Source organism: Osmerus mordax, chromosome 28 (genome assembly GCF_038355195.1).
Source record: "Osmerus mordax isolate fOsmMor3 chromosome 28, fOsmMor3.pri, whole genome shotgun sequence".
Taxonomy (NCBI): Eukaryota; Metazoa; Chordata; class Actinopteri; order Osmeriformes; family Osmeridae; genus Osmerus; species Osmerus mordax.
The window spans coordinates 6,752,348-6,779,741 of NC_090077.1; the positions used below are offsets into that span (position 1 = coordinate 6,752,348).

General features: G+C 44.3%; 4 protein-coding genes across 9 annotated transcripts; 2 read left to right on the forward strand and 2 right to left on the reverse strand.

The window, feature by feature from the left end:
• Positions 1–168: 168 nt before the first annotated feature.
• Positions 169–3,158, reverse strand: dimt1l (DIM1 dimethyladenosine transferase 1-like (S. cerevisiae)). Its single transcript, XM_067231084.1, has 12 exons — positions 3,006–3,158; positions 2,777–2,850; positions 2,408–2,494; positions 2,261–2,322; positions 2,062–2,155; positions 1,901–1,950; positions 1,674–1,797; positions 1,423–1,515; positions 1,225–1,289; positions 1,043–1,106; positions 737–843; positions 169–650 (listed from the first exon to the last, which is right to left on the reverse strand). The coding sequence occupies exons 1-12, from the start codon at positions 3,061–3,063 to the stop codon at positions 608–610; spliced, it is 921 nt and encodes a 306-aa protein (XP_067087185.1). The 5' UTR covers positions 3,064–3,158; the 3' UTR covers positions 169–607.
• A 164-nt stretch (positions 3,159–3,322) lies between these two features.
• On the forward strand, positions 3,323–12,184 carry dph7 (diphthamide biosynthesis 7). 3 transcript variants are annotated; one of them, XM_067231624.1, is made up of 10 exons: positions 3,323–3,432; positions 3,796–3,976; positions 4,122–4,255; positions 4,352–4,439; positions 4,601–4,695; positions 4,907–5,064; positions 5,356–5,428; positions 10,527–10,592; positions 10,751–10,923; positions 11,369–12,184. In XM_067231624.1, the coding sequence occupies exons 2-10, from the start codon at positions 3,836–3,838 to the stop codon at positions 11,830–11,832; spliced, it is 1,392 nt and encodes a 463-aa protein (XP_067087725.1). In that variant the 5' UTR covers positions 3,323–3,432; positions 3,796–3,835; the 3' UTR covers positions 11,833–12,184. The 3 variants fall into 3 exon arrangements, with proteins under 3 accessions (XP_067087725.1, XP_067087727.1, XP_067087726.1); XM_067231626.1 differs by having other exon boundaries at positions 3,334–3,346; XM_067231625.1 differs by lacking the exon at positions 3,323–3,432 and adding an exon at positions 3,529–3,716.
• A 305-nt stretch (positions 12,185–12,489) lies between these two features.
• Positions 12,490–14,456, reverse strand: mrpl41 (mitochondrial ribosomal protein L41). 3 transcript variants are annotated; one of them, XM_067231628.1, is made up of 3 exons: positions 14,342–14,456; positions 14,070–14,168; positions 12,490–13,040 (listed from the first exon to the last, which is right to left on the reverse strand). In XM_067231628.1, exon 3 carries the CDS (start codon positions 13,017–13,019, stop codon positions 12,612–12,614), a length of 408 nt encoding a protein of 135 aa, XP_067087729.1. In that variant the 5' UTR covers positions 13,020–13,040; positions 14,070–14,168; positions 14,342–14,456; the 3' UTR covers positions 12,490–12,611. The 3 variants fall into 3 exon arrangements, with proteins under 3 accessions (XP_067087729.1, XP_067087730.1, XP_067087728.1); XM_067231629.1 differs by lacking the exon at positions 14,070–14,168; XM_067231627.1 differs by lacking the exons at positions 14,070–14,168; positions 14,342–14,456 and adding an exon at positions 13,801–14,039.
• pnpla7b (patatin-like phospholipase domain containing 7b) lies at positions 13,935–26,519 on the forward strand. 2 transcript variants are annotated; one of them, XM_067231622.1, is made up of 34 exons: positions 13,935–14,012; positions 14,759–14,817; positions 15,012–15,086; positions 15,182–15,269; positions 15,403–15,485; positions 15,710–15,804; positions 15,890–16,033; positions 16,293–16,452; positions 16,570–16,650; positions 16,762–16,890; positions 17,121–17,201; positions 17,326–17,440; positions 17,601–17,684; positions 17,784–17,890; positions 18,000–18,158; positions 18,406–18,483; positions 18,680–18,885; positions 19,032–19,163; positions 19,259–19,572; positions 20,342–20,491; positions 20,576–20,639; positions 20,805–20,973; positions 21,551–21,733; positions 22,080–22,198; positions 22,628–22,784; positions 22,920–23,036; positions 23,144–23,213; positions 23,682–23,798; positions 23,957–24,105; positions 24,219–24,371; positions 24,486–24,602; positions 24,792–24,873; positions 25,053–25,168; positions 25,488–26,519. In XM_067231622.1, exons 2-34 carry the CDS (start codon positions 14,779–14,781, stop codon positions 25,551–25,553), a joined length of 3,999 nt encoding a protein of 1,332 aa, XP_067087723.1. In that variant the 5' UTR covers positions 13,935–14,012; positions 14,759–14,778; the 3' UTR covers positions 25,554–26,519. The 2 variants fall into 2 exon arrangements, with proteins under 2 accessions (XP_067087723.1, XP_067087724.1); XM_067231623.1 differs by lacking the exons at positions 24,219–24,371; positions 24,486–24,602; positions 24,792–24,873; positions 25,053–25,168; positions 25,488–26,519 and having other exon boundaries at positions 23,682–23,832; positions 23,957–24,085.
• The last annotated feature ends 875 nt before the right edge of the window (positions 26,520–27,394 follow it).

Consider the following 27,394-nt stretch of genomic DNA (forward strand, 5'->3'; position numbering starts at 1 on the left):
TCAATAAAACAGAATGACGTCACTAGCGTAACGACAGAGACAGCAGTAGATAGGTTATTAAAGTATAAGAGAGAAGACCCTGGCTTAATGTTTGTCTTCTTTTGCTATCTGCACCAGTTAAAGGTTGATTTAATTAACGTTACATTTTATAAAAATGGATTACATGAATCAACCCAGGGTCTTTTAATAAACATGTGTCTCTGATACAGGTTAAGCAATTACATGCGTCACAAATCACTGCATGTAAAAATGCCATTTGAGACTCAGCATTCACTGCCTGAGTCACAGTCCCCAAAAGCTATTCAGACTCAGGTTCTCTGACCCAGACAGCAGGAAGGGATATTCAATCTGTAACTGTCATCACACTGACCATATACCTGTATCACTTCATAGCACAGCTGTACACATTGCCTCTTATCTATTACATATGTACACTTAATCTACGCATAGATCACTTCTGTTAATTCATTGACAGCTTCTTTTACATAAGGTAAGGGTTCTAAGGCAGGTGGGTCATTCTATCTCAATCTCATCTGTCCAATAAGAAAAAGAATTGTTCCATTTGACTCAGGATGGCTTTGTTGTGTGGTCTTGCATCTTCAGCCGGTTATGAGAAATGAATTCCAGCTGAGTTGAAAGCGTGGAGAAGTCTGTGGGCAGTACATCAATGAACAACTGAGAAACGATGGAACACAACAACAAAAAATGGTTTAGTGAGCTACAACTATCTACTTACACCATGAAGTCGTCTATATCCATGGACCTGGCTCTCTTCTCACTGAACTCTGCCACCTGCAGGACACTCTCAATCTTCTTAGTGATGCTGAAGTCGGCTGGGATTTCCTGTTCCAATGAGCAGGAGGAACAGAACACTGATCAAAAAATCTACTGCATATTAAATACAGTACAGCTAAACAACATTTTAGCTGACTGCTGTCCCTGACGACAAAATATTTAACTGTTGGTTGACTGTAACTGGTATAAAACACCAGTTAATAATAAAATATGTTTCGAGTCCAGGGAATGGTAAGCTTGTACTCACCACGTTGTGGACAGAACAATGGATCTTGTAGTTCTTCTCAAGCAGCTGCTCAACTGCTGTGGACCTACAATTAACATTGACATATGGGTTCATTTCAGTTTCATCATGATGATGATAAATGCCATCTGTAGGGATCAGGAAGTTTATTTGGCCCTGGTCTTTGGTCTGGGCCTGGTACTCACTTGAAAGCTGCATTGAGTGTTTTGTTTTTCCTCACAAATGCAATTCTGACAAGGCCATCCCATTCCTATTGGGAGTACAAAAACAAAATAAAAACTAATTTCACTGAAATATGTACTGCACAACAACTGCATTTAACACCAAGTAGTCCTCTATGCTATAAGCTGTTACCGACCGATTGACCTTGCAGCAGGACTCACCTGGAAGTTGACAGGAGGTGGGGGGTTCTTGGGCTCTATTCGAACAACACTTGATTCCACTTTTGGAGGGGGTCTAAAATTATTCTTCCCCACCTGAAAAAAAGAATCAAGGACATTTTCATTTTCTGGCATATTCCTTTATATCTATGGGGCAAGTCACACACATTTTTAAGAACCCACTTTCAGTGGTTAGGTACATGTGAAAGCAGTAATGTTTTGCTAGGTTGCCAGAAAATGTAAACCACACTGACCTTCATTAAGTGATCAACACGTGCCAGAAGCTGGGTGTTGATGGACAGTCTGCAGTAAAGCTTGTCTCCTGGTTTGGCAACCAGACGCATGGCAAACTCCCTCTGGAACATCAGCACTGCACACCTGCCATGGCACAAGGTCAACATGTGGATAGGTGTGGTGGTGCGTCCAACCAGCCAATCAGGGAACAAACTAGAGCAATTACCGGGCATCAGACCATATTTACCTGAAAAATGGCCTATGCAGCAACAGCTTGAAAACGAAAGGCGACGAAATCTGACCAATAGAGACAAAAAGAAAATGTTAGATGCAGGTGTGAAACTGCAAAATAGGTCTACAGATATCTATAGTTATGGGATTATGACTTACAATAGTGTCAATTCTTACCTGATAAGGCAAGTTGGCCACACATACATCAAAGAAAGGAAGCTCTGTTTTTAGGACGTCGCCCACCAATATCTGTAGTTTGGTTTGCATAGGTCTATTATGGATGACAACATGTCACAAAACTAGTCATGAATATTTTCAACAATTGTTATTAAACCTATTATCTTTGGGGATTCATGTGTATTTGTTACAAACGTACGTGCACTGTACCCTCTTCTGAAGCTCTGCCACCAGCCGGCCATCCAACTCACAAGCTACCACCTTGGAAAACAGACAAAATACAGCAACATCAGCTTCTAGGTCCTCAAACGACAACTTCATATCTGCTGGATGGACAGAATCTCACCTTTTTAGCTTTCTCTAGTAGTTTAACTGTCATGTTTCCAGTTCCAGGCCCTACCTCCAACACCACATCTGTCGGCCTAAGAGCTGCCTTTAGACACAAATATAAAACAGACCGGTGTAAATAATTTTACTACAATAAACAAGCCAAAACTCAGATCAGCAGAGTAAAACTTGACACTATTGCATTGTCCGTGCATGGTGACTGGACATCTAATTCAATTCTAGGTTCAGAGGTGTGCACAGGACTAAAATAAACTGCAAGCATATAGGAAAGCAATTAACTTCTGGTGGATACCATGTTAGCATTGTTAAAGCCATGGTCATTCGGCAGTAACATATTTGTGTTACAATGGAAAGGGTAACGCTTTACCTTTTCGATGATTCCATTGACTACCAAGGGGTTTTTCAAGATGTGCTGACCAATGCCCGTATTGAACATGATCCCTAAAGGCAATCCAAATGTTTCAAATATAATATGCAAGCAATGCAAACATTAAATAATACAAACGCTAAGAAACATGCTAACGATTAGCTAGATAGCTATTATCTAGACACATTCCTAAACTTTAAGGCGATGCCAGCTAGCGTTTCAAACAAACCTTGGTTTTTGACCTCTTGATGCTGCCTAGTTTTCTTCTCTGCTCGAACCTTCGGCATGTTTAAACGTGTGTGATCTCTCCAAAAGAAAATTTGACATATACAGTAACGTAATCCAGAATCCAGAGGAGAGAATTGTTGGCCACACACGTGTGTTGAAGACAGACAGCGGAGGAGGTGGATTTTAGCTTTGACGCACATCCTGTTATCAAGTATCCACAAACACACCATGTGTTAGAAAGGATGTATTACGTTAAACGTATATATTGTTTTAGGTATATTTATACAAATCAATTAACTTAAAAACGTCACGGTTGCGGATTGATTTTGCAACATGGAAAAGGTTTGGATTTTAAATGCCGACATTTTTGTGACGTATTGGGGTTGAGGAAGTTGTCCAGTGTGCGCTGTGCAGTGGCTGCTTCACGTGTATGTTTATGTTTCTTCTTTTTCAGTACAGTAATTAGTTATGCTTATTACATTTACATAACAGTGTGCATATTATTGACACAGTCAGATGCAGATAACAATATATATATATATTTGACGGGCAATGGCCTATGGTATTTAGATCATTTTCCTGTAACAGCGAGGAAAGTTAGCAAGCTAACGTTAGCAAGGTACACAGCATACCAGCACAACTTTTACCGAATTAACAAACTACAACATTGCAATGAATACATTTGGACCGATCAGTTCTACCACTATATATGGTACGTGTGTCTTAGCTGCTGGTCATACAGTAAAATGTCATCCAACAGGGTGGTAATTTTTTGGGGGACATATTTTCAGAAATCATATTGCTGCGGCACAGTATGCAGAATATTTGGATATGGCTTGGAAGTCAAGGACTCGCAGTCTTCAGGTGTTTGACACTGAACTGAGTGCAGACACAGTGGAGTGGTGTCCAATCCCACAATGGCACAATATTCTGACATGTGGAACATACCAACTGCAGAAAGGCCAAGATGGGGTGAGTGCACAGCAGTGTATTAAAATATGATGTATATCTGACTCATACACTTACCGGTATGTTTGTGACCTGGTACAAAGGAATGATGCTGGGGTGGATATCCATCCACTACTACTACTAACTAACTACTAATCTTATCCCAAAGGCTGTGGAAGGGACTGCAGCACCCAATCGGATTGGCAGACTCTACCTATTTCAGTTTAGACAAGAAGGACCTATGTGCCCACCCCTCACTGAACTGCAGCGCATTGACACGCCAGCTATTCTGGATTTAAAATGGTAAAAAACCATTAGGTCCACGGCTACACATTTAAGTTGCTCTATAGCTGGAAGATTTGTCTTCAGCTAACCTTGTGTTGATGAATTTGCTCACAGGTGTCATGTGCCAGTCTCAGAACAGCCGTTACTTGGAATGGCTACAGCCAATGGGGAACTACAACTGCACACACTCACAGCCAATAAGGTGAGGTACCCACATTGCCTTTAATTCCGATGTTAATCAATCTAGCACACAAACTATAGATGCTCAACTCTAGATAGTAATACTTTAATACCGTATAATGCGCATGGTCTAGATTTCAGTATAGCTTGGCCCCTGCTCTTATGGATCTGTGTCTCCAGTAGGAAGGCCGCTGTGATCTGAAACCTGTGGCAAGTGCAGACGTAGGAGAGGACAGGTTGGCTCTGTCATTGGACTGGTCCACTGGGAGAGGTGACAGGTGACTAAAACAGAGTGCTTGTGAAATACTATGGGTATGGTTTCCATCCTGTCAATGTACAGATAATGTGAAGTTTAGTCCTACACAGTGTTTTGTTATTACATTACATTTACATTTAGTCATTTATCCAGAGCGACTTACAGTAAGTGTTATCCAGGTCATTGAACTCTAGTAGTTGTCCTCCTAACAGTTTTTCCGATGTCTTCTGTAGTGATGTCCGTGTGGTGGCCAGTGACTCTGCTGGCTGTCTCAGTGTTCTGTCTCTGGGGGAGTCTGCCAGTGTGTCGATCATCTCACAGTGGAAGGCTCATCAGTTTGAGGCCTGGATCTCTGCCTTCTCTTACTGGGACACTCAACTCATCTACTCTGGTACCACGCCAACATTGGATGCACACACACCCTCTGAAGTGTATAGTCTATCCCAAGTCAGACCTTGTGTCCCTGTTTAACTGCCTCAATGTCTGTCTGCGATGTGTGCATGTTGACTTTGGCCCAGACAATGTCAGGATTATGCATTTACATCATTGATTTGTGAGTCATGTTTTGGTTCTGTGACAAGTGGCATATACATCCTGTTCTTTATCTTCCATTGCAAATGGTTGACCTTGTGTTTGTTGTCTGCATGCTTGTCTGTGTCGTCATCTTAATGGAATGCACTAGGTGGGGATGACTGCAAACTTAAGGGCTGGGATCTTAGGATGGGTCCCTCTTCTCCCACTTTCACCAGCAAGAGGTGAGAGATGCTGTTAGTGGTGCAACGTCCATTCCTCATATCCATCTTGTAGGCCATAAGGTGAACCCTGTTATCGTTTCATCCCGCTCCACAGTCTGGCATCTACACAATCTTTAGCTCATAAAAAAGAACGAGTCGTGCTTGGCTACCAAAAAAAAAGTTTGCCGCTAAAATTCCAGTCGATTGTCGATGCGTCTATGTTTTATGCAGAACTAGTTTCCTCAGAGCATAATAGGATTTTGGTGGCACGGTTCGACACGACCGTGTCCCTCGGGGGCTCATGTGGGGGGTGCTCCGGGAGTACGGGGTACCGGACTCCCTGATCGGGGCTGTTCGGTCCCTGTACGACCGGTGCCAGAGTTTGGTCCGCATTGCCGGTAGTAAGTCGAACTTGTTCCCGGTGAGGGTTGGACTCCGCCAGGGCTGCCCTTTGTCACCGATTCTGTTCATAACTTATATGGACAGAATTTCTAGGCGCAGCCAGGGCGTTGCGGGGGTCCGGTTTGGGGACCTCAGGATCGGGTCGCTGCTTTTCATCGGGCCGTGACCTCCAGCTCTCACTGGAGCGGTTCGCAACCGAATGCGAAGCGGCTGGGATGGGAATCAGCACCTCCAAATCTGAGGCCATGGTTATCGACCGGAAAAAGGTGGAGTGCAATCTCCGGGTCGGGGAGGAGATCTTGTCCCAAGCGGAGGAGTTCAAGTATCTCAGGGTCTTGTTCACGAGTGAGGGAAGGATGGAGCGCGAGATCGACAGGCGGATCGGTGCGGCGTCCGCAGTGATGCGGGCTCTGCATCGGTCCGTTGTGGTGAAGAAGGAGCTGAGTCGAAAGGCGAAGCTCTGTATTTACCAGTCGATCTACGTTCCTACCCTCACCTATGGTCACGAACTGTGGGTAGTGACCGAAAGAACGAGATCGCGAATACAAGCGGCCGAAATGAGTTTTCTCCGCAGGGTGTCCGGGCTCTCCCTTAGAGATAGGGTGAGAAGCTCGGTCATCCGGGAGGGGCTCAGAGTAGAACCGCTGCTCCTCCGCGTCGAGAGGGGCCAGTTGAGGTGGCTCGGGCATCTGATAAGGATGCCTCCTGGACGCCTCCCTGGTGAGGTGTTCTGGGCACGTCCCACTGGGAAGAGGCCCCGGGGAAGACCCAGGACACGCTGGAGGGACTATGTCTCTCGGCTGGCCTGGGAACGCCTCGGGGTCCCCCAGGAAGAGCTGGTGGAAGTGGCCGGGGAGAGGAAAGTCTGGGCCTCCCTGCTTAGGTTGCTGCCCCCGCGACCCGACCCCCGGACAAGCGGAAGATGATGGATGGATGGACGGTTCGACACATGATCGTTCTACACCAATAAGGTAGCTGCTTTTAGTTTCCTCCAGGATCACAATGACTCTTATTGAGAGACTTGTTGCTCTTGTTGGTTTGTTTTAACTGTCTTAAAATTATTGTACTCGCTCTGAAATATATTATTGTTGCTTGCTTTTTCCACAGGTACACTCTTGCACTTTTGAGGTTCTTGCTCCTCAATTGTAACTTGTCTAACTACATGCTCTTATTGTTCTTCCCTTTGGGACTTATTTGGTTTCACAATGTATGCTTCATGTTTTGCTACCCGCAATGTTTGGGGCTATCTCGTTGTTATGATCAGTGACCTATGCACTTTTGTAAAACTCTCTCTTGGAAGTCGCTTTGGATAAAAGCGTCTGCTAAATGCATAAATGTAATTCATTAATTCTTCCACGAATGAAAACAACACCATATCACCGATCAACCATAAAAACAATCTTTATGATAAGTATGAAATATGATATATAATAGAGATGCTCCCATCAGGTTTTTTGGTGCCGATCACTGAAATCAGTATCTGCCGATCCGATAATACCGATCACCGATCACGGTGTCGATGAAGCATTCTATTTATTGTGTAGCATTATTTATGAAATTAATTATTCTTAACAACATTGGTATTGTATTTTAAGTATTCAAATTACGAGACGAGAGAGTATCATGAATTGACAACCATCCGTTCTATTGCAGGAACGTGCAACATTCCAGTGTAGAAGCTCTCTCGCTTACTATAAAATGTGTAAATAATAATAAATATTAAAATAATAATAAAAATATAAATCTTTAAATAAAAATCACAACAATAGAATCACATGTGCAACATTCCACTCTCTAGAGGCTATCAAGAGAACTTGGAGCTTATACAGTAGCTTTCCTGTGGAAAAATAATACAAACTTAACTGCAACATAAACAGGCTATATCCAATATGTTTCAAGTCAGTCAGTTTCAAGTCAATTTGTCTGCATTTAGGAGGAGATAACAGACAGAATAAAGATAAAAGGTGCACAGGAAGTCAGCAATTAAACAAAAAAAACAAACATGTATATCTATCTGTCTCACTCACTCTCACATCCTTTACTCACTCTCTCACTTCACGCACTCACTCGGAGAGGGGGCATACTAGAGTATTAAAACCTTACTTCTGATTAAGCAGCATCACTGGAAGATTTGCCTTGATAAATATAAGCATATCAGCATTTTTAGGAGTCAACCTGTTCCTCTCAGGTTGACTCCTAAGTCAGGTGAGTCAGGTGGCTGAGCGGTGAGGGAGTCGGACTAGTAATCCGAAGGTTGCCAGTTCGATTCCCGATCATGCCAACTGACGTTGTGTCCTTGGGCAAGGCACTTCACCCTACTTGCCTTGGGGGAATGTCCCTGTATTTACTGTAAGTCGCTCTGGATAAGAGCGTCTGCTAAATGACTAAATGTAAATGTAAAATATGTCCTGCTGTGCTGAAAAGTCGCTCGCTATCTACACTTGTACAAGGTGCAGAGAGGAAGACTCGTGCTGCGGTCTTTATTGGCCTTCCAAAAAGCAGTGGCTGTCCTTGACTGTTTTCGTTCGAATGCGTGTCTCACAGAGTAACGTCGCACATGCGCGATTCTGAAAATTCCAACCGACTATTTTCCGATAGGAAAAAACTATGGCAAACGCTATAGTATGGCTTCAAAATGTACAATTAGAGGCTAACAAGTAACACTAGCAGGTAGTAGCATTGCTACGAGTATTATGCTAGCTTGCTAGGTAACGGAAGCTAACTAAAGCTAGCTAGCTTCCGTTTTGGAAAACAAACTGGTGGAAGCGTCGGAAATATTTAGAACTCACGCATCTAAAGGTTAAAGAATCATTTCTTACCATTGGCGGCCTGAAATGCCTATCTAACGTTTTATTGAAACGTCTCTGATCTCGCAGATTTTATGTCATCTGATCGGTCATGTTTGATCGGCCGTTTTGAGAACGCCGATCAAAACCGATAATGGGAATATCGGCCGATATGGATCGGCGCCGATCAGATCGGAGCATCCCTAATATATAAAACTGTACAAAACAGAATAAGGAATAACAGATTAAGGACACACAGTCCTCACTGTCAGTGTCAGGACAGTTATCTTCCAGTTCCTCAGTTTCTTTTGTGTTGGCACAATTACAACAATGACATAAGTCTGTGCAACACAGTCCTAGCGAAAAACAGGAACATCTGCCTGTCTCACAGGCACTTTTGCAGCCGCAGTGTGTAACATGCAAAACACTGTCAGGGGCCGAATTTCTGATCATCCAGGTGACGTGCAAGGTCCCATCCTCTATTTGCCAACCATATCCATCCATGTGGACAAAAAGCAGCTACCTTATTGGTGTAGAACAATCACGTCTCGAACCGTGCCACCAAAATCATATTACGCTCTCAGGGCTCAACATTAACATTTTTTGGCACTGGCCCCACCGGGCCAGTGGGTTTGAAACTTACTGGCCCCAAGACAATTTTTACTGGCCCCCCCTCCAAAAGTTGTAATTTATCATTGTTACAACAAAACCAAAGACTTATAAGTTGTGTTATTCTGTTAACATGTTTAACCATTTATTAAACTCATCCTGGATATAAAAAGAACAAAAATGAAATCACATTTCTAGTGATAAAAAATAAAAAGGTAATAGTCAGCAAAACAATTGACTTTTAACCTCAAACGTGACGTGTTATCTTCCCTGCTGACAGCCATCTCTCTGCACAACTGAAACCTCTGGTCCCTCAATGCTATATATAAAAGCTTCCATAGCATTTCATCAGTATGATACTAAGTACCCAAGTCGACACCATTCTTCTGCTGCAGTTCAATAGCCTGGGGGAAGGAGGCGAACGGCTGGCCCGTCTTAATTACGTGATATGCCGTTGTTATAAATCGTGCAATAACACGATGGGCATCTACATTCCTGACCAGCATAGTCAACGGCCTGGAAGATGGATTGTCAACCATCCGCTTAGCTGTCACGCAAACCAGGTGCTGTCTGCTACTGCTAGCATGGCTGGTCAGGTACTGTTTTCGAAAATTGTCGGTGCCTCTGTAAAATGTAAAAATATCCACTTTTGTCTGCTTTAGACGGGAACATACGACAAACGCAGTGCATCTTCGTTCCATAAAAATGTTGCTTCCGTTTGAGCTCGTAGCTCTACTTTGCTGCCATCTTCACTTTATTGTCTCGCGCCAGTTTCGCGCCAGTTGTTAAACAATTTATCGAAATTAGAGAATTACAATTTGACAACCACTCGTCACTCCTCAACTCTTGATTTGCCAACTGTGCGCCCCCACGATCTGCAAAGTTATTTATGCATTTAGCAGATTGCAAAACATATGAAGGATGTTAACTTTTACAATGCAATTTTTTTTTTCAATCAATAATTTGCAGTGGCCCGATCGGGCCATTGAGTCGCTAGTTTATCTGTCCAGACGTTACTTTTTACTGGCCCCGGGCCATCGGGCCATCGTTATTGTCGAGCCCTGGCTCTGAAGAAACTAGTTCTGCATAAAACATAGATGCATCGACAATCGACTGGAATTTTAGCGACAAACTTTTTTTGGTAGCTAAGCACGACTCGTTCTTTTTTTATGGGCTAAATATTGTGTAGATGCCCGACTGTGGAGCGGGAATCATTTTCTAAAATACTTTTCGTGGTTCACCTTGCGGCCTATTGGTAAAGTAAGTGGGTGCACCAAAACTTCACAAGGGCCAAATGTAAGCAGAACTTTCCCTCTTACTAGGCACTCCATGGGTGTATGCAGTATCCACAGTAACCCACACAGGGAGCACATTGTTGCCACAGGCAGGTAAATGACTGCAGTTGCTATTTGAGTTGATTTGTAAAAAGAAAACATAGGCTGAGGCCTCAAATTGTAAGTGCATATCCACACGACCACGACTTAACAGAGATGGTGATCTTATCAACAAACATAACTGTGTCAATGTCCAAACTTCCCTTCTAAAGCTATGATGAGCAGGTGTTGCTGTGGGACGGCAGAAGCATGCGTCAGCCCCTCTGTGAGAGCTCTCTTGGTGGTGGAGTCTGGAGACTGAAGTGGCATCCAACCCATGAGCACCTTCTGCTGGCTGCCTGCATGCATAATGACTTCCACATCCTGCACTGCCAGCAAGCCCTTGGTTAGTCTCAGGAACATTCACTGACAACAAAATATTTCTAAATCATGGGAATCAAAGAAACTGTCAAATCAACATTTGCCTGCAGCCTGTTCATCAGTTTCAGGTGTTTCAGCCTGAAACCCAGCAAAAGAAATGTGTTGGGGCAATGACTTAGCAGTCATACTGCCCTTTGTATCTATCTCTTTAGTCCAACTGAGGACATTGTGTGCTTTCTAATGAGGTCACAAATGTTAATAACCTAAGGAATTGCTGTGTAATTCTAGTTAGTTAATAAAAGTTATAGATCCAGAACTTTATCAAATAAGAAGACTGTTATGACATTTATTTTGTGTCAAATATGTTCATTAGCCAAGCCCAAACACCTATGTTATGTAAATGTAAAGATTTCCAAAGCTTTTTTTCCTGGGTCTCAGAAGGATATTATTTTTCTCATGTGTTCCTCTAGAGGGCAGCGGAGAATCTTGTCCTATCCTCGCCTCATACATCCTCCACAACTCGTTGGCCTATGGTGCTGACTGGTCCCACATGTCTCTGGACGGGCCTCTTCCTGGCTCCCCACATGAGGCCGCGGAGCCCAGGGAGTGCCTGGCAGAGAGCGGAGGACACCTGAGGATCCAGTATGAGTCTCCCACTGCCAGCTTTGACACCTCGCTTGAGGACGATGCAGGACGATACATCCCTGAATGTGTCACCTCTTTGCCCACCCGCTCTGGGGCAGGTGTGCCTCCCCGCCCGGCTGCTGACAGCCCCTCTATGTCCTGCCTACTGGCCAGCTGCTCCTTCTATGACCATATGCTGCATGTGTGGCGCTGGGACTGGACTCCCGAAGAGGACAGCACCACGGAGGGGCAGGGAGGGACAGGAGCAGAAGACGAGAGAGCCAGGAGCCAGGCCAGTGCACTGAAATAGGAGACGCACAGAGGTCTTTAAGACTTGTACTGAAACCGTTTTATCAAAGGACTCACACAGAATGCGTACATAATGAAAAGGGAGCAATAGATTATATAATTTCCGTATGGGTCGTCGGGGTGATTGATTAACCTCACTTGAATGTTGAAACACACCAACTTACCAGCACCAATACCAATTCAACATATCTGCTATGAAAGCTTCAGTCAAATTTAAAATGTCATACAGTGGCAGGATGTCCTTCACTGTAAACATCATGGTACCTGTCTCACTGTGCTGCCTCAATGTGTCAGGCATTTGGCACATCTTTGTGGAGTTTTTTTTGATACTTGGATAAAAAATGTACAAATCCCTCAGTGTCATTTGTGCCCTTTCTACACCTTCAGCTTTTCTTTTTTTTCTTCCACATATGTTGGATCAGGAATATCACTTAACACCATCATGGTTATCCAATCATATCAAGTCAACACCATATCATTCACTGGTTGGTATTTAATAATGATTGTAAAGATGTGATAAACACGTTTTCATTCTTGAGTTTTGCGTGTCAATTATTTTTTCCTAATCTGTGTTGAGAGGATTATTAGGATGACAAGCGGTTCGTTGATGAAGAGAACATACACCACAACATTGAAATTGATGAATAAGTAGCCTACGTGATATACAGTTTTAAGTTTTATTCAATGAAATTCAACAACACTGTCAGCTTCACAATATTGGCTATAACAATTTCCAACCTCTTCAATTACACAAACAAATAACTCCGACCTTTGGTCTGTTTATCGCACAAAGTTCTTTGGATAGAGCTTAAAAAGCTTTCCTTCCTGTCTGGGTTCAAATCCGTATTTCTCTAGTTGTTCCTTATTGAATGTCCCCTCCTCAAAGTCCTTCTTGATCTTTGGGGCAACTGCTTCAGTAAACAGGCTCTCAGGAGTGACCGGGGGTTCTGTTCCAGCCGGGGTGCGATACGATACGTAGGGTTTAAGCTTGAACCCCTCCAAATTAGGCACCACAAACTGTGGAATCATTTCCCGCACTTGGATGAATTTTCGACTGGACGTCAGTCGTCCTGTTGGCTGTGCTCCTCTGCCTTTGTAATGAGTCCTTGAACCACGCTTGCTGGTAAACTCAGCCATACGATCTGCTCCTCTCACAATGCCCCGAGTAATCGCTGAGAGCACACCCATTGCATTCAAGTGTTACTCCACCTGTTTTTGCAGTAATTCAAAATAAAAAGTCAGACAAATATACCAAACACTGCTGAGGCAATGACTGCACAATGCTATTATAATAATTACTATTAAAACAATTGTAAGTTTACAATTTAGAATCAGGAACCTTCATCATGATCCAATTCTACGTCCTTGCCAAACACTATTGGGTGTTAGCGAGGATCGAGTATAATATCGTATTGTGATCCTATGATCTTCTATGCAATTTAGCTAGCTCGTTAGTGGCGTAAAAAAACGGAATCCTAGCTACTGTAGTCTAATTCACCGTGTGTCTGGAAAGCAACGTGGGGGGTAGCCTACTGTAGCGTGACTGTGGATTGTTTAGTGTGCTTTTGAGCAAGATTATTTGCGAATGTATTAGCTTGCTAAAATAGAGCTAGCTACAACAAGCTGTAGCGAAATTTTAGCTTTGCATTCCAGGCTAGCTAGCTAGATAAGCTAAAGTTGCCAACTTCTGATGTACACTCTGACCCTTGGCTTTGGTACAATTTACTAGCCTACCGGCGTTAAACCAATTTTACAGTAACTTCAAGCACACATTGGGTAGCTCTAGTTAGACTACTTGTTAGAGCTACCTTGTCCAATACATTTTCCCTTGAAAACACATCATGCTTGACAGTTTCAGCAGCATGGCCACTGAATATTATATTACTGAAAATCGTTTGCTAATAATTCCTAAATAGATGACTAATACGTTAATATGACAATTTTCACTATTATTATGGGGATCACTAACCTTGACAACAATGCTTCAGTTCTTTAGAGCCAGTAGAATGATCTCGCCTACGAATGAAATCGCTGTTGATTGGCCTAAGCGAGTCTAAACTAGCCAATAGAAATCCTCGATGCTCATAGTGAATGGTGGGGATTGACAAGCAAGCGTGGGAAGCCAAGAAACTTGGACACAAAAGGGGGCATGCAGTAACGAATGCAGTTGAATACGTTGAAGTAAGTGTTTCTTTATAAATTAATAGATCATTCACAAATATTATTATCCTCGACTACCTTTGGAATTGTAGTAATTCGCCTAGTGGGTGATTACAGAGCACTGTGAAGCCCCGCTGCACTCTGGAGTGGCTGTCACTTCAAAGTTGTGAGCAAGAACTGTTTTCCTCAACAGTGGACAGAAATACTTATAATTTAGTATTAATAACTCATACGTGTACAAACATTTAACAAGCTCTACTTAGTATGTTTTGCCCTTTAGCTGTGTAGTTAAAGGTGGGCATGTTATTTGATCGTATTTGTTTATCAGTTGAGTTTGTTTATCATCTGACCTGGCCAAAGTCCAAATGCTGATAACGACATCTCAGTTGGCCAGTTATGAAGAAAATCTGTGCAGAATCACAAACGCATTTGGTTTCACCAAGAACTCCACAGTGATGAATGAATAATTATGCTCTTGTTTACGAGGTCCCATGACTTTCTCCTTGCTTGTGGCCCTGTGGGCGAATCCATTTCAGTATGTTGGTGTCTGGTTACAACTACTCTGTCAACCCAATGCCATGCGATCTGTCAGCAGTTGTTTTTAAACCTATAGTGAACCTGTGACCTGCATTTCTCAGTCTGCATTCTCTGACAGTCGCTTGGACACAGGTCCAAGCACCTGACACTTTGCCTTGATTGCTTTACAGATTTGTGTAGCATAGCTAATATCTTTGCATGAAAATAATTATGTCTTCTTCTTCTCTAAGGGTTCTCTCTGTCCTAAGGAATGGATGACAAAAATGAGGAAAGCTGCAGTGTTTACCCGGTATGTTGTTTGCTATGCTGTCCATTGTAATTCCCTTATTACAGCCTTGTGCTAATGCTTTGCTCTTGCACATCTTCACCCTTCCTTCAGATGTTTATTATAATGTGTATTTACCTCCACATTTCACGAATCCCCCATGTTGTTAAATTAGGCCTACCTTTTCTCTTCACTGTATTTGCTGTTTTTTTCCCCAGAGTCTGGTTCCACTCAGCACTGAGATCACAGCAAGGATGCAGCAGTTGATGGAGGACAGAACAGAGACCTCTGTGGTAGCCAACACTTTCAGTACCTTTGTTACTGCTTTAAGATAGCTTCCTTCCTACTGTATTCTAAGCCTAACTGCTGTCAGCCTATCTCTCCACAGTGGACTGGTGTGCTTATCGGGGCTGTTGTATCTGTCTCTCTCATCGGCATTGTGGTGTTTCTGCTCTACAGAAGATACAAGATGACCAGTCAGTATAATAGCCTGACTGTTCTCAAAGATCACTTCATGTAGCAACTAGTTTGACCAAGTAACCCACTAAACCTAAAGTAACATTTAAATTCACCATGTTCCTGAATGTGAATACGTGTGTTCTTTTTTAGAAGAGGATCAGGCTGGAGTTCCTCAGTATCGTTTTAGGAAAAGAGACAAGGTCATGTTCTATGGCAGAAAGATAATGAGAAAGGTCAGTCATTTCATGGCCTATTGGCACTGATGTCTTGACTGGAACATCAGGTCCAGGAATTTATATAGGTCATTGTGAACTCTGAAGGAGTTGGGTGGGGTCCATTGAATGCTATAGTGCATAACACAGTAATATTTTTTGCAAAGGGATATCTTTGTTTCACACTTTATCAGTATAGTACATAGTTATCTTAAACCATAAAGTGAGACGACTCTCTCTTGTAGGTGCAGACTTTGTCTTCTGCTGCGACCCCCACCTCCAACTCAGCGCCCCGGCAGCGAACCAGGAAGAGAACGAAAGTGTTATCAATAGCACGCAAGTAAGGCATTATGACAGTGTATTACAAGGTGTTCCAACCTTATCTGAACGCAATACTGACACTGTCCCGATGTGTGCCACTGTAGGATCCTGCGTATTCGTAAAGAGCCATCTCCGACCCTGCAGCCAAAGGAGCCCCCTCCCTCTTTGCTGGAGGCTGACCTCACGGAGTTTGACGTGCAGAACTCTCATCTTCCCTCTGAGGTGCTGTACATGCTGAAGAACGTCAGGTGAGGAAACACACACACGTACGCAACACTGACATGTTTATTTATAAAGCAAGTCACGTTGAAGTCCGGTACAGACAAAATAAAAAAATCATGAATACAGGAAACACCGACCAACACCTAGGCATACAACAAAACAACACATGGGCCTAGGCACAAGCCAAAAGTCAGGCACATCAGGAGGTCTCAACAAGCATACACCATTGACTGTAAAATACTTCCAATGTGTTTTGTGTGTGTGTCCATGTGTGTGTTTGTCCAGGGTGTTGGGACACTTTGAGAAGCCTCTGTTCCTGGAGCTTTGTCGACACATGGTGTTTGTGCAGCTGCACGAGGGGGAAAGCCTGTTCCGCCCCGGTGACACCGACGACAGCATCTACGTGGTGCAAGATGGCCGCCTGGAGCTCTGCATCCGTGAAAGTGTGAGTCCACCACACTCCTCTTTCTTCATATGCCTTTCGCAGATTATCTCATGATCTCATCCTATTATCTTCGAGGCAAGAAAATGACAGGATAACCTTTTACTTTTCTTGTTATAGGATGGCACAGATGCAGTAGTTAAGGAGGTGTTACCTGGAGACAGTGTCCACAGCCTGCTCAGTATTCTGGATGTCATCACCGTAAGTCAAGCCTTTGTCCCAGATTTTTGTACTTAGCTGCTGACTTTACACATCGCTTTGAGTAATTCCTGTACAATATCAAGCCCTGCCTGATGTCTCTACATATCCCAGGGTTACCCGGCGCCTTACAAGACGGTGTCTGCGAGGGCTGCCACCCCCACCACCATCCTGCGCCTTCCAGCGGCGGCCTTTCAGTCTGTGTTTGAAAAATACCCAGAGACTCTGGTCCGCGTTATTCAGGTATAACATCCAATGACAGGGTGACCTTTTAAACTCAAGGGGAGAGAGATCAATCGATCAGACAAAAAGCCCTTTCAGCGCCAAACTCCATGATAATGCAAAGTCGCCATGCTGAGAATTTTGTACTGTCAAGGACATTGTGGCTATGCTCTGTGTGTGATTTAATTCTTAAATACAGTGCAGCCTTTTTGGCGGGATCTATATTCATGTCCACTTCCTCTTCGATGTAGATCATTATGGTTCGCCTGCAGAGAGTAACCTTTCTGGCCCTACACAACTACCTGGGCCTTACCACGGAGCTCTTCAACCCGGTACTGGTTGCTCATAAAGTACACTCCTGCATGACATGAGGGATAGACATGGCTGCATGTCATTGTTTCTTAGGAAAGGGAAACACACTCATGTCTGATGGTTCCATGTCTGGCTCTGTTTCAGGAGAGCCAGGCCATACCCCTGGTGTCGGTGGCTAGTGTGCTGGGGGAGGGCAACCCAGGCAGAGGTCTACGGAGACAGCACTCTGGGTCTGAGGATCCGGGAGCAGAAAACACAGGTCAATTACACAAGGATCACTATGACTGTCATTTCAAATTGTAATAAAAATACATAAATACTACAGCAAATGTAGGACAAAATTGTATATATAAATAGTACAAAAGTCTCTGGGAGCAATGTAATCTATCTCAACAAAGTAGTACAATGTTCTGTTCTAGAGAGAGAAAAGTCCCACCTCTCAGAGAGCCCCACCATTAAATTCAAGAAGTCTCGTTCTCACTCCACTCCTATGGCGGTCACAGGTACAGCGGTCAAGCACAGCAGCCACAATGCCCTCTCAAACTAGTACACTGTGATTTACTGTATGTACTATAACCATGACTATTTGTCTCCCTCCATAGACAACGCCACCGCAGACCTCAACGCTGCGTACGAGAGAGCCAAGATAAAGGAGCAGGAGAAACCGACATCACAGGAAGAGAACCCGCCAAGCCCTTCTGTATATAAGGTATGTGAAGGACTCCTAATGTGCATTACCTACTCACGTCTAAGTCATAAAGACATGCTAAAAACCAATCCGTCCTTGTCGTCCATGCATCTGTCCCCCTCCCCCCTAGTCTATCCTGAAGAAGTGTGTGACCATGGTCCACACCCCCTCGGCTGTGCACCACTACACCGAGGCAGGGGGCCCCTCTACAGGCCATGTTCACCACAGCAAGGTCAACGCCATCTTCCAGGCTGCCAAGAAGGACCTCCTCAAAGTCTTCCAACTGCAGGTGTGGCTCATCTTTTCTGATTGGATTGGTCAAAGTGAGCAATCCAGTAATTCTACCAGAAGTAGATGTCAGATGTGGGAGGTTTTTTTTGTCTTTCTTGAGGGTTTAGGTTGGTTTAGGTGCAGTTCTATGGGTGTATGTGAAGCCAATTCTGATATCAAGAAAATCATCAAGAAAAGATTCCCAGAGGAGGCTCCTTGTGTTTTTGTGTGTGTTCTGACCCCCTCGTGCGCCCTGTGTGTGTCAGGACCTGAGTCTGCTGGAGGGCAGGGTGACTCTACGTCAGGTCAAGGCCGGATGTGTGGTGGCCAGCCAGGGGGACCAGGTCAGCCTGCATGCCAACTCACATCACTGCTGCTGCCACGCCCTGAGGCAAGGGCCTGGCTTCAACACCTTCATCTCAGCTCTGTCATTAGCAAGCCACTAAAACATTTGTTTTTTGGCACCCATACCCAATGAGCTGCCAGGTACCTTATTAGGGTTCTTACTGTTTTTCCGTTTGTCCTCTGTGTTCGTGCCAGGACGTGAGTGTGCAGTTTGTCATCTCGGGTGTGCTGCACGTGTATCAGCGCATGATAGACCGCGAGGAGGACACGCTGCTGTTCCACACACACCCTGGGGAGATGGTGGGTCACCTGGCCGTGCTCACAGGAGAACCCCTCATCTTCAGTGTACGCGCCCACCGCGACTGCAGCTTCCTATCCATCTCCAAGGCCCACTTCTATGAGTAGGCGTCCGCCAGAATGCCCGTGTGAACGTGCAGATAATTACACGTGCACGTGCCATGATGTACACGCACACACTTGATACCGTGTTTTTGCTGTCCTGTCTAATTGTGTGTGTGTGTGTGTGTGTGTTTCTGTCTCCATGCAGGATCATGCGTGAGGACCCCAGGGTGGTGCTGAACGTAGCTCACCAGGTGGTGAAGAGGGTGTCTTCCTTTGTCAGACAGATTGACTTTGCATTGGACTGGATGGCAGTGGAGGCAGGCCGTGCTGTCTACAGGTATAGCTGTAAATCTACAGTATAGCCTCAAACAGGTTCCTCCATTTCCTTAAACTTTCCCCAACTTCCTTCCCTCCTTGTGTGCTTGCTTGCAGACAAGGAGACAAGTCAGACAGTACCTTTATAGTCCTCAGCGGCCGCTTACGGTCGGTCATAGCAAAGGATGATGGGAAGAAGGAGCTGACAGGCGAGTATGGCCGCGGTGACCTGATCGGCGTGGTGGAAGCCCTGACCCACATGAACCGGGCAACAACGGTGCACGCTGTCAGGGACTCGGAGTTAGCCAAGCTGCCAGAGGGGGCGCTCAACTCCATCAAGAGGAAGTACCCCCAGGTCGTCACCCGGCTCATCCACCTGCTGGGGCAGAAAATCCTGGGGAACATGCAGCAGGTCAATGGACCCCTGGCAGGTGTGTGTGCACTGTGCATACGTGCACACGTGTACTGTCTGTGTGTTGTGTATCCTCCATAAACAAAATTTGCGTGCGTGTGTCCTCCAACACTGGTGTATCAACAATGATAATATTTGTTGTATTTGGTATGATATTAGTTTGTTATCTGTAAGGGTGCTCCGATCGATCGGTCGCCGATCATTATCGGCCGATAATCATTTTAAATACACAGATTTCTTTTTGCTGTGCACTTTATTGCCCATGGTTCTTTATCTCCTACCTAGAGAAAAAAAATTAGGAATATGTTAAACATGTTTCCTGCCACTAAATAAACAGTTGTTGGTAATTCATAATATTTTATCATCTATTCTTTGTTATACTTAATATACATTGTTGTTAAGAATATTTAAATAGATAATGCTACATGATAAATAGACCCCTATTTAGCTAGCTTCAAATAGACCCCAGAATCAGAATGGGGTTTAATCGCCATGAAAGTTTGCACAGACAAGGAATTTACTTTGGCAGGAAGGTGCATACATTCAACATAGGGATCATAAGTCTTGAATAGTGGTGTACAAGTGTAACTATACAAACTACTAACGGTACAAGGTCTAACTAATACTAAGGGGCAAAAAAAAGAAGAAAAAAAAGATTGGTGATCAGTACTGGTATCGGCCGATACTCCTTCTAGCGATCGGAAATCTGTGATCGGACCCAAAAATCTTGCTTGGAGCACCCCTAGTTATCTGTTAATATTTGTTGGTGGGTTTTCTCTCCCCCCCAGTTCGTAGTCTGGCCCTCCACACCCCGGGCAGTAAGTGGGATGTGGGGAACCCGGCCTCCAACCTCTCCACAGTCACCATCCTGCCCGTGTCAGACGAGGTTCCCCTCACTGCCTTCACCCTGGAGCTGCACCACGCACTGACTGCCATCGGTACACACAGACAATCTTCTCACCGCCAGCATTTTTGTTTCTCTTCACTCATTGCAAACTAATAGGTTGTTATTGCTTCTCTAGGTCCAACTTTACTCTTGACAAGTGACATCATCAAGCAGCGACTGGGCTCTGCAGCACTGGACAGGTAGATATATTCGTATAATACATTTCCTTCTCTCTTTTTTATTGGTGAGAGTATATTCCTTGTTTGAGGTAAGCTTGAGCGGGCTTTGAAACAAACAGCATGAATGCACTCTTCTGCCACCTTATCTGCCTCCTTTTATGTTTCCTCATCTGCCCCGTCCGTCAGTGTTCATGAGTACCGCCTGTCCAGCTGGCTGGGTCAACAGGAAGACATCCACCGCATCGTCCTCTACCAGTCCGACCCCAGCCTCACCCCCTGGACCCAGCGCTGCATTCGCCAGGCCGACTGCATCATTATCGTGGGACTGGGCGAGCAGGACCCGGCTGTGGGGGAGGTGAGGCCAAACTGACCCCAGCTCTGTCTGTCTGGGTAAACCTTGTGATCCACAGTAGCTAACTAGTGGCTAACTGTTTAGTACAATGGAAAGTAGGCTTACTTGTTTGAGTTGGGATGCAGTGTAATGAGTGCACACGGATTAGTGACATCTAAATGTCTTCTTTATAGGGCTTATTACGCTTTAAGCCTATTAGCCACCTGGGGAGTCAGGTGGCTGAGCAGTGAGGGAATCGGGCTAGTAATCCGAAGGTTGCCAGTTCGATTCCCGGTCATGCCAACTGACGTTGTGTCCTTGAATGTCCCTGTACTTACTGTAAGTCGCTCTGGATAAGAGCGTCTGCTAAATGATTACATGTAAATGTAAAATGTAAATGTAGTTATATTAAAGCTAGGGTTGCTAATATGCTAGTAACCTGCTGAGACAAACCCTCTTGGTGTCTGACTGACTTCAGAGTCATTTCAAATCCTGTTCCGCTTTTTAACAGACATCACACGTACTTAAAAAAATAGAAAACAGAAATTTGAGCGTGACCACCCGTGTGTTGTGTTTGACTCTGCCCTGCCCGCGCCCTCAGCTGGAGCGCATGCTGGAGGGCAGCGCGGTGCGAGCCCAGAAACAGCTGGTGCTGTTGCACCGTGAGGATGGACCCCCCCCGAGAGGCACCGTGGAGTGGCTCAACATGAGGAGCTGGATCTCCAGACACCTCCACCTGTCCTGCCCGCGCAGGGTCTTCTCCAAGAGGAGCCTGCCAAAGCTGGTACACACACACATACACACACACACTCTCACACTCTCTCTGTCCGGCTCTTTCTCTCTGTCACGTTTTCTCTCACACCCGTTTCCGATCTTGTTCGCACGCACACACACACACACTAGCCTCCTGCCTCAGTTGGGTGTCGTTCAGAATAAGCCAATAGACAGAATGTGGCCACCGCTTGGGAATCAATCTGTTAACTCTACCTCCAGCTAGTCTGTCTTGCTTCACTGCTCACACTTTCAATTGCAACAGTCGTCTAAAGCTACTGGGTATTGGAGTAGACAGTAGAGCTTTGGTGTAGTTTTGCTTCACTTTCTTACTCCTTTTGTGTGTGTATAACCTTCAGATAGAGATGTACCAGCGTGTGTTCCAGAAGCCTCCAGACCGTCACTCGGACTTCTCCCGCCTGGCCAGGGTGTTGACAGGCAACACCATCGCACTGGTGCTGGGGGGAGGGGGAGCCAGGTACTGCAACTGACAACACAAAACACTGGACCTGGATAGCAACTCTGGGCTGTTTAACCTTCCATTCTTTTCTAACCTTGCATTTCTTAAACCCATTCAACTTAGATATTTGTTTGTCCTTCGTCATCTAAAAGAAATCCTATGACATTTAAGCAACAGTTTGGCCATGTGTGTTGGCATTCTCCCTGTCTATTTCCTGGTGGCCCAGTTTGTGGTTGTGCTGATATCTTCTCTGATGGCTTCTTTGTCTGCTGTTTCTCGCTCTGCTTTACTCTGGCATGTCGTGGAGCAGAGCTAAGGTGGGTTCTCTCCCCCACACATAGCCATGGGTGATCCCTGCTTAGACTAAACACCCTCTTCTTCCTGACTCACCACTGAGTTTGTCGTCCATGTGTTCACTGATTTGAAATCCTTCACGATTCTTCTCAGGGGTTGCTCTCAAGTCGGCATCCTCAAGGCCCTGAGTGAATCAGGCATCCCTGTGGACTTGGTGGGTGGAACCTCTATCGGCTCTCTGATTGGGGCGTTATACGCAGAGGAAAAGAGCAACAGTCGCTTGAGAGTCCGAGCTCGGGAATGGGCGATGGTGAGCGCTAGTGTTCCGATGGGTTGATGGGGGGGGGGGGGGGGGGGGGGGGGGGGGGGGGTCAGCTGTCCATTGGACAGCTGAGCTGGTGGTTTTCACCCTCTGTGTCGTTATTCTGTCTCCTCAATCCCCCAGGACATGACCTCCATCTTCAAGAAGGTCCTTGACCTCACTTATCCTGTCACCTCGATGTTCTCCGGAGCTTCCTTCAACTCCAGCGTTAGCTCGGCCCTTAAGGGCAAACAGATAGAGGTGGGACTAGGTTACATTTGATTGAAAATCTTCTGAAAATTGAATGGAAAAGTTGTTTTATTAAATACACAATAAATATTACACACATTTTTGTTCTCTTCTCACAGGATCTGTGGATCCCCTACTTCAACATCACTACAGACATCACAGCTTCCTCCATGAGGGTCCACACTGATGGTGTGTTCTTCACTACCTCCTCCTTGTTCTACCTCCCCCACATCCTGCCTGCTGCTCATCCTACCCATATACCACCTCTTACCCATCTACCTCCTTCTCATCCTTCCTCATCCTACCCACCTACCTCCTCATCCTACCTCTTCCTTATCCTACCTTCTCATCCTACCACCTCATCCTACCTCCTCCATATCCTACCTCCTCCATATCCTACCTCTTCCTCATTGTACTTCCTACCCATCCTACCTCCTCTTCATTCTACCCCTATCTCATCCTAGCTCCTTCCTCATCCTGCCTCCTCATCCTACCTCCTCATCCTACCCATACCATCTCCTCCTCATCCTACCCATCCTACCTCCTCCTCACCTACCCATCCCATCTCCTCAGCCTGTCTCCTCATTCTACCTCCTTGTTGCTGAGTCCCCTCAGCTTTTGTTCCTAAACAACAAAGTGTGTTTGGTGCTTGTCTAGGATCACTGTGGAGGTATGTCCGTGCCAGCATGTCTCTGTCGGGCTACCTTCCCCCTCTCTGTGACCCTAAGGATGGACACCTTCTCATGGATGGAGGTTACATCAACAACCTGCCTGGTAAGAAGTGGATTCTATCCAAAGGACCTCCAAGGTATAATTTTTTTGTTATTAGGTAAATTATAACAAGTGAGTATGTGCCATATTAGATTGACCATGACATTAACCTTAATCCTCCAGCATCATAGGGTGACACAATTTGGCTTCTGTCTTCTCAGCTGACGTTGCGCGATCCATGGGAGCCAAGGTTGTGATAGCCGTTGACGTGGGCAGCCAGGACGAGACCGACCTCACCAACTACGGCGACTCGCTCAACGGCTGGTGGTTGCTATGGAAACGCTTCAACCCCCTGGCAGAGAAAGTCAAGGTGTGACCTGCCTCCATTGTACCAAGCTGTCAGTTTCACAATATAGTTGTTCTATTTCAGCATGGTCTGATCTGAGTTTGACATGGTTCCCCCCCCCTCCCCCTTCTCTTCAGGTGTTGAACATGGCAGAGATCCAGACCAGGCTGGCCTATGTGTGCTGTGTGAGGCAGCTGGAGTCCGTGAAAGACAGTGATTACTGCGAGTATATACGCCCCCCCATCGATCGCTACGGCACGCTGGACTTTGGCAAATTTGACGAAATCGCTGTGAGTGTCCCTCTGTTCCTCCTCATTGTCCCAAAGGCTCTCCATATGCTTCCTCTAATCTCAGCTAATCCCACCATCGCTCAACCCCTCTCTCTCCCCCCCTATCCGTCTCAGGAAGTGGGATACCAGCATGGGAAAACACTGTTTGACGTGTGGCTACGCAGCGGGGTTGTGGACAAGATGCTAAAGGACAGACACCAAGAGGAGTTTCATAAAACTAAGAGTGGCAACGTGAGTTTCACCCTGTCCTAAATGTACTGTTCAGTTTTGTTTTTGCTGCTTATCCCTCTACCTACGCCTATCTCATTGGTTTGTTCATATTGTGTATGATGACTTTATGTACTTTTTGGATACGGTAGTGTAGCTCTTTAAACTGGAGCTTGTTTGGGCTTCTTTACTGAACCACTTCTTGACTTTTAGGTGACGTGTCCCAATGCCTCCTTTACTGACCTGGCAGAGATTGTGTCTAGAATTGAGACAGTTAAACCGGCCCTGATGGACGGTAAGAGGACAAGAAAAACTAATTATTTAAATATTTGTAAAAAGCTTCATTGCGTTCATGAACTATTCATGATTTTTGCAACGTTTTCAATCCACAAAGAACTATTTTAAATGCTTGAGAGATTTTGCTGAGGCTTCCATGTCACTTTTTTCTTCACTCGATCGCTGTCCCGATCCCAGAGGAGTTTTCGGAGGAGTACCAGACAGACTATGATGAGGAGGCGGTGGAGAGTGCCCTGTCTGATCTGGATATGTCTTGTTACAACAGTGAGCAAGGGGAGGAGACTGCTGACACAGTACGTACTGCACTAAGGGAAACCATGAAAGTAAAAATCCAGCAAAGCAATAAACAATTCTACCCTAAATAATCAGTTTAAGATGCCCTTAAAAAACTTTGCAACAAACACAACAGTGATATCCAAAGTGTATCAAATATGGAGCAAAAAATATATAAATTATCATTGGCTTGTTTTGATTTCCACTGGCCCAGTTCAGGTTTAATCAATAATACATCATCCCAACAAGAACAGGTGTGACCTGGCTTGGCAACTACTCAATTTTATTTCTGTTTTCTCTCTCTCCCTCTCTGTTTCTCTGGCTCTCTTCCTCTCTCAGGATGAAGAAATTCAGATTGGTGTTCGACATCGGACACCGAACCACTCCAACAATGTCGGCCTGTGACATCCATCATATACTTGACATACAGCCTGGGTCACAGTTCTGCTTATAGTTATTCCAGACAGTGCAAAAAGCAGTATTTTGCATTACTTGGGGGAGAGAATGCTTGACATCCACCTATTGTCCATTCATTTGAAGGCCAATTAGAACAACTTCCTTTTTATTTTAGTTTTAGTGTTTACTTAGTACATTGAAGGGATTTTCTCCCATTCAGAGAAGGGATTGATCAAAGGTTTCTTATCACACACACAAATGTAATGTGAATTATAGGCTCAAAGCTGGGCGCAAACCATGATAAGCTACACTCGTCATAGGGTGCAACAATGAACAAGATCAACAATTACTCTGTCTTTGGTCTGGAACTGCATAAGATAATGAGTATTTCACTTACCTGTCTGCTATACATACCGAATATTTTGAAAATTGTGTTTAAAACCCACAACTCCCTTACTTAGCTGCTATATGTCGATCAATGTTGCAGTATTCATTCATTCATAGTTACATTGTACTTATGTGTACAGGCATTATCATTATCATGCAAACATATCAATGCAATTTTCTACTCTCTTTTATGCTGCCATGTGTCTTTAACAATCATGGTGGTCTTTTACTTTTGATTCAAATGTAACATATATGACCTATATGTGTAATGATGAAAAAGGGACTGAGCAATTTAGTTAGACTGTTTTACATACATCTAAAATAATTTAGTAATATTGATATAGATTTGAGAGTTTCTTTTGTGTTCTTTTCCTTGTGCCATTTTATCAGGGATTTGTGTTAAATTAATCATGTTATGTCTAATAATGTTGACATTTTATGTTGTGTTCATGTTCATTTAGATATGTTGAACTTTTAGTTGGTGCCTTGTAAAATAATAACTGCATCTGTTTTAAAGCCAATGGTGAAAGCACTTGCAGAATTTGCAGTAGGCCTATGATAAAAAAAAGAATTAAACAGTTGAAGGTGGTGTCTTTTCTGGTTGCTATTTATTACAGTTTTTCACAATTGCTAAAACACATTTCTTGAAACAGTCACCCATTTTCTCAAAACTGTAAACACAAAACCTCATCTTCAAGCACTATTTACAAAACCACTCTTGCAAAATGAAACTTTCGCCTCAAAACAGATTTACCTGTGCTCAAAATCAAACACTACTCTCAAATCATAAACAAAATGATCAAAATTATATACACTATCGAGCAGTCAGTAAACAATACACCAAAAAATAGAAAACACATTGTTCAAAACATAGTTCTACGTTCTAGTTTTTACGTAATCTCAAAACAAATTTCAGATTTATCCGTCATTGTCTTTTGATGAACAAAAACATGTTCTATCATAGTAGCTCAAAATTGATCAGAAATTACTACTCTGCTTTGCTCTTTGCAATTGTTGTTGTACTGTTGCACTGTATGATACAGCAATCCACCAGACTGTGACCAATCATGCAGTGCACTGCAGTCAATGGATGCATGGGTGCTACACTTTTTTCCGATTGCTTAGACACAAAAATGTCAAATAACACACAGTTAGTGAAACCTGACACTCAAGGAGCAAAACAGAAGCCCAGACCTGCACAACAATAAGCACATTCTCATCCTCACACTATTTGCGAAATACTACACACAGTGTTTTGCAAATCACTAAACACACTTTTCTACATTAGACACATAAATTTAAGATTATGTCACTTCATTGCCTTTTTTAGACACTGCCTTGTAAAATGCCACACCTGAACGAATGGATCAAACACAGGTGTCAGGTGTACAAGCACTAAAGTGCTAAACTGTAAACATACCAATCAGGTGTAAGCACTATAAAAAGGCAACAGGTCAGTGTAC

Excerpts from the sequence above, each read along its gene's own strand:
- dimt1l (XM_067231084.1), bottom strand. The coding sequence starts at position 3,063 with ATGCCGAAGGTTCGAGCAGAGAAGAAAACTAGGCAGCATCAAGAGGTC. Across the intron at positions 1,107-1,224 it reads ACACTCAATGCAGCTTTCAA|GTCCACAGCAGTTGAGCAGC; the intron begins GTGAGTACCAGG and ends TGTTAATTGTAG. Across the intron at positions 844-1,042 it reads ATTGTTCTGTCCACAACGTG|GAAATCCCAGCCGACTTCAG; the intron begins GTGAGTACAAGC and ends TCATTGGAACAG.
- dph7 (XM_067231624.1), top strand. The coding sequence starts at position 3,836 with ATGGCTTGGAAGTCAAGGACTCGCAGTCTTCAGGTGTTTGACACTGAA. Across the intron at positions 4,696-4,906 it reads TCCACTGGGAGAGGTGACAG|TGATGTCCGTGTGGTGGCCA; the intron begins GTGACTAAAACA and ends TGTCTTCTGTAG. Across the intron at positions 5,065-5,355 it reads CACTCAACTCATCTACTCTG|GTGGGGATGACTGCAAACTT; the intron begins GTACCACGCCAA and ends GGAATGCACTAG.
- mrpl41 (XM_067231629.1), bottom strand. The coding sequence starts at position 13,019 with ATGGGTGTGCTCTCAGCGATTACTCGGGGCATTGTGAGAGGAGCAGAT.
- pnpla7b (XM_067231622.1), top strand. The coding sequence starts at position 14,779 with ATGGATGACAAAAATGAGGAAAGCTGCAGTGTTTACCCG. Across the intron at positions 23,037-23,143 it reads TTAAGGGCAAACAGATAGAG|GATCTGTGGATCCCCTACTT; the intron begins GTGGGACTAGGT and ends CTCTTCTCACAG. Across the intron at positions 24,874-25,052 it reads TAAACCGGCCCTGATGGACG|AGGAGTTTTCGGAGGAGTAC; the intron begins GTAAGAGGACAA and ends TCCCGATCCCAG.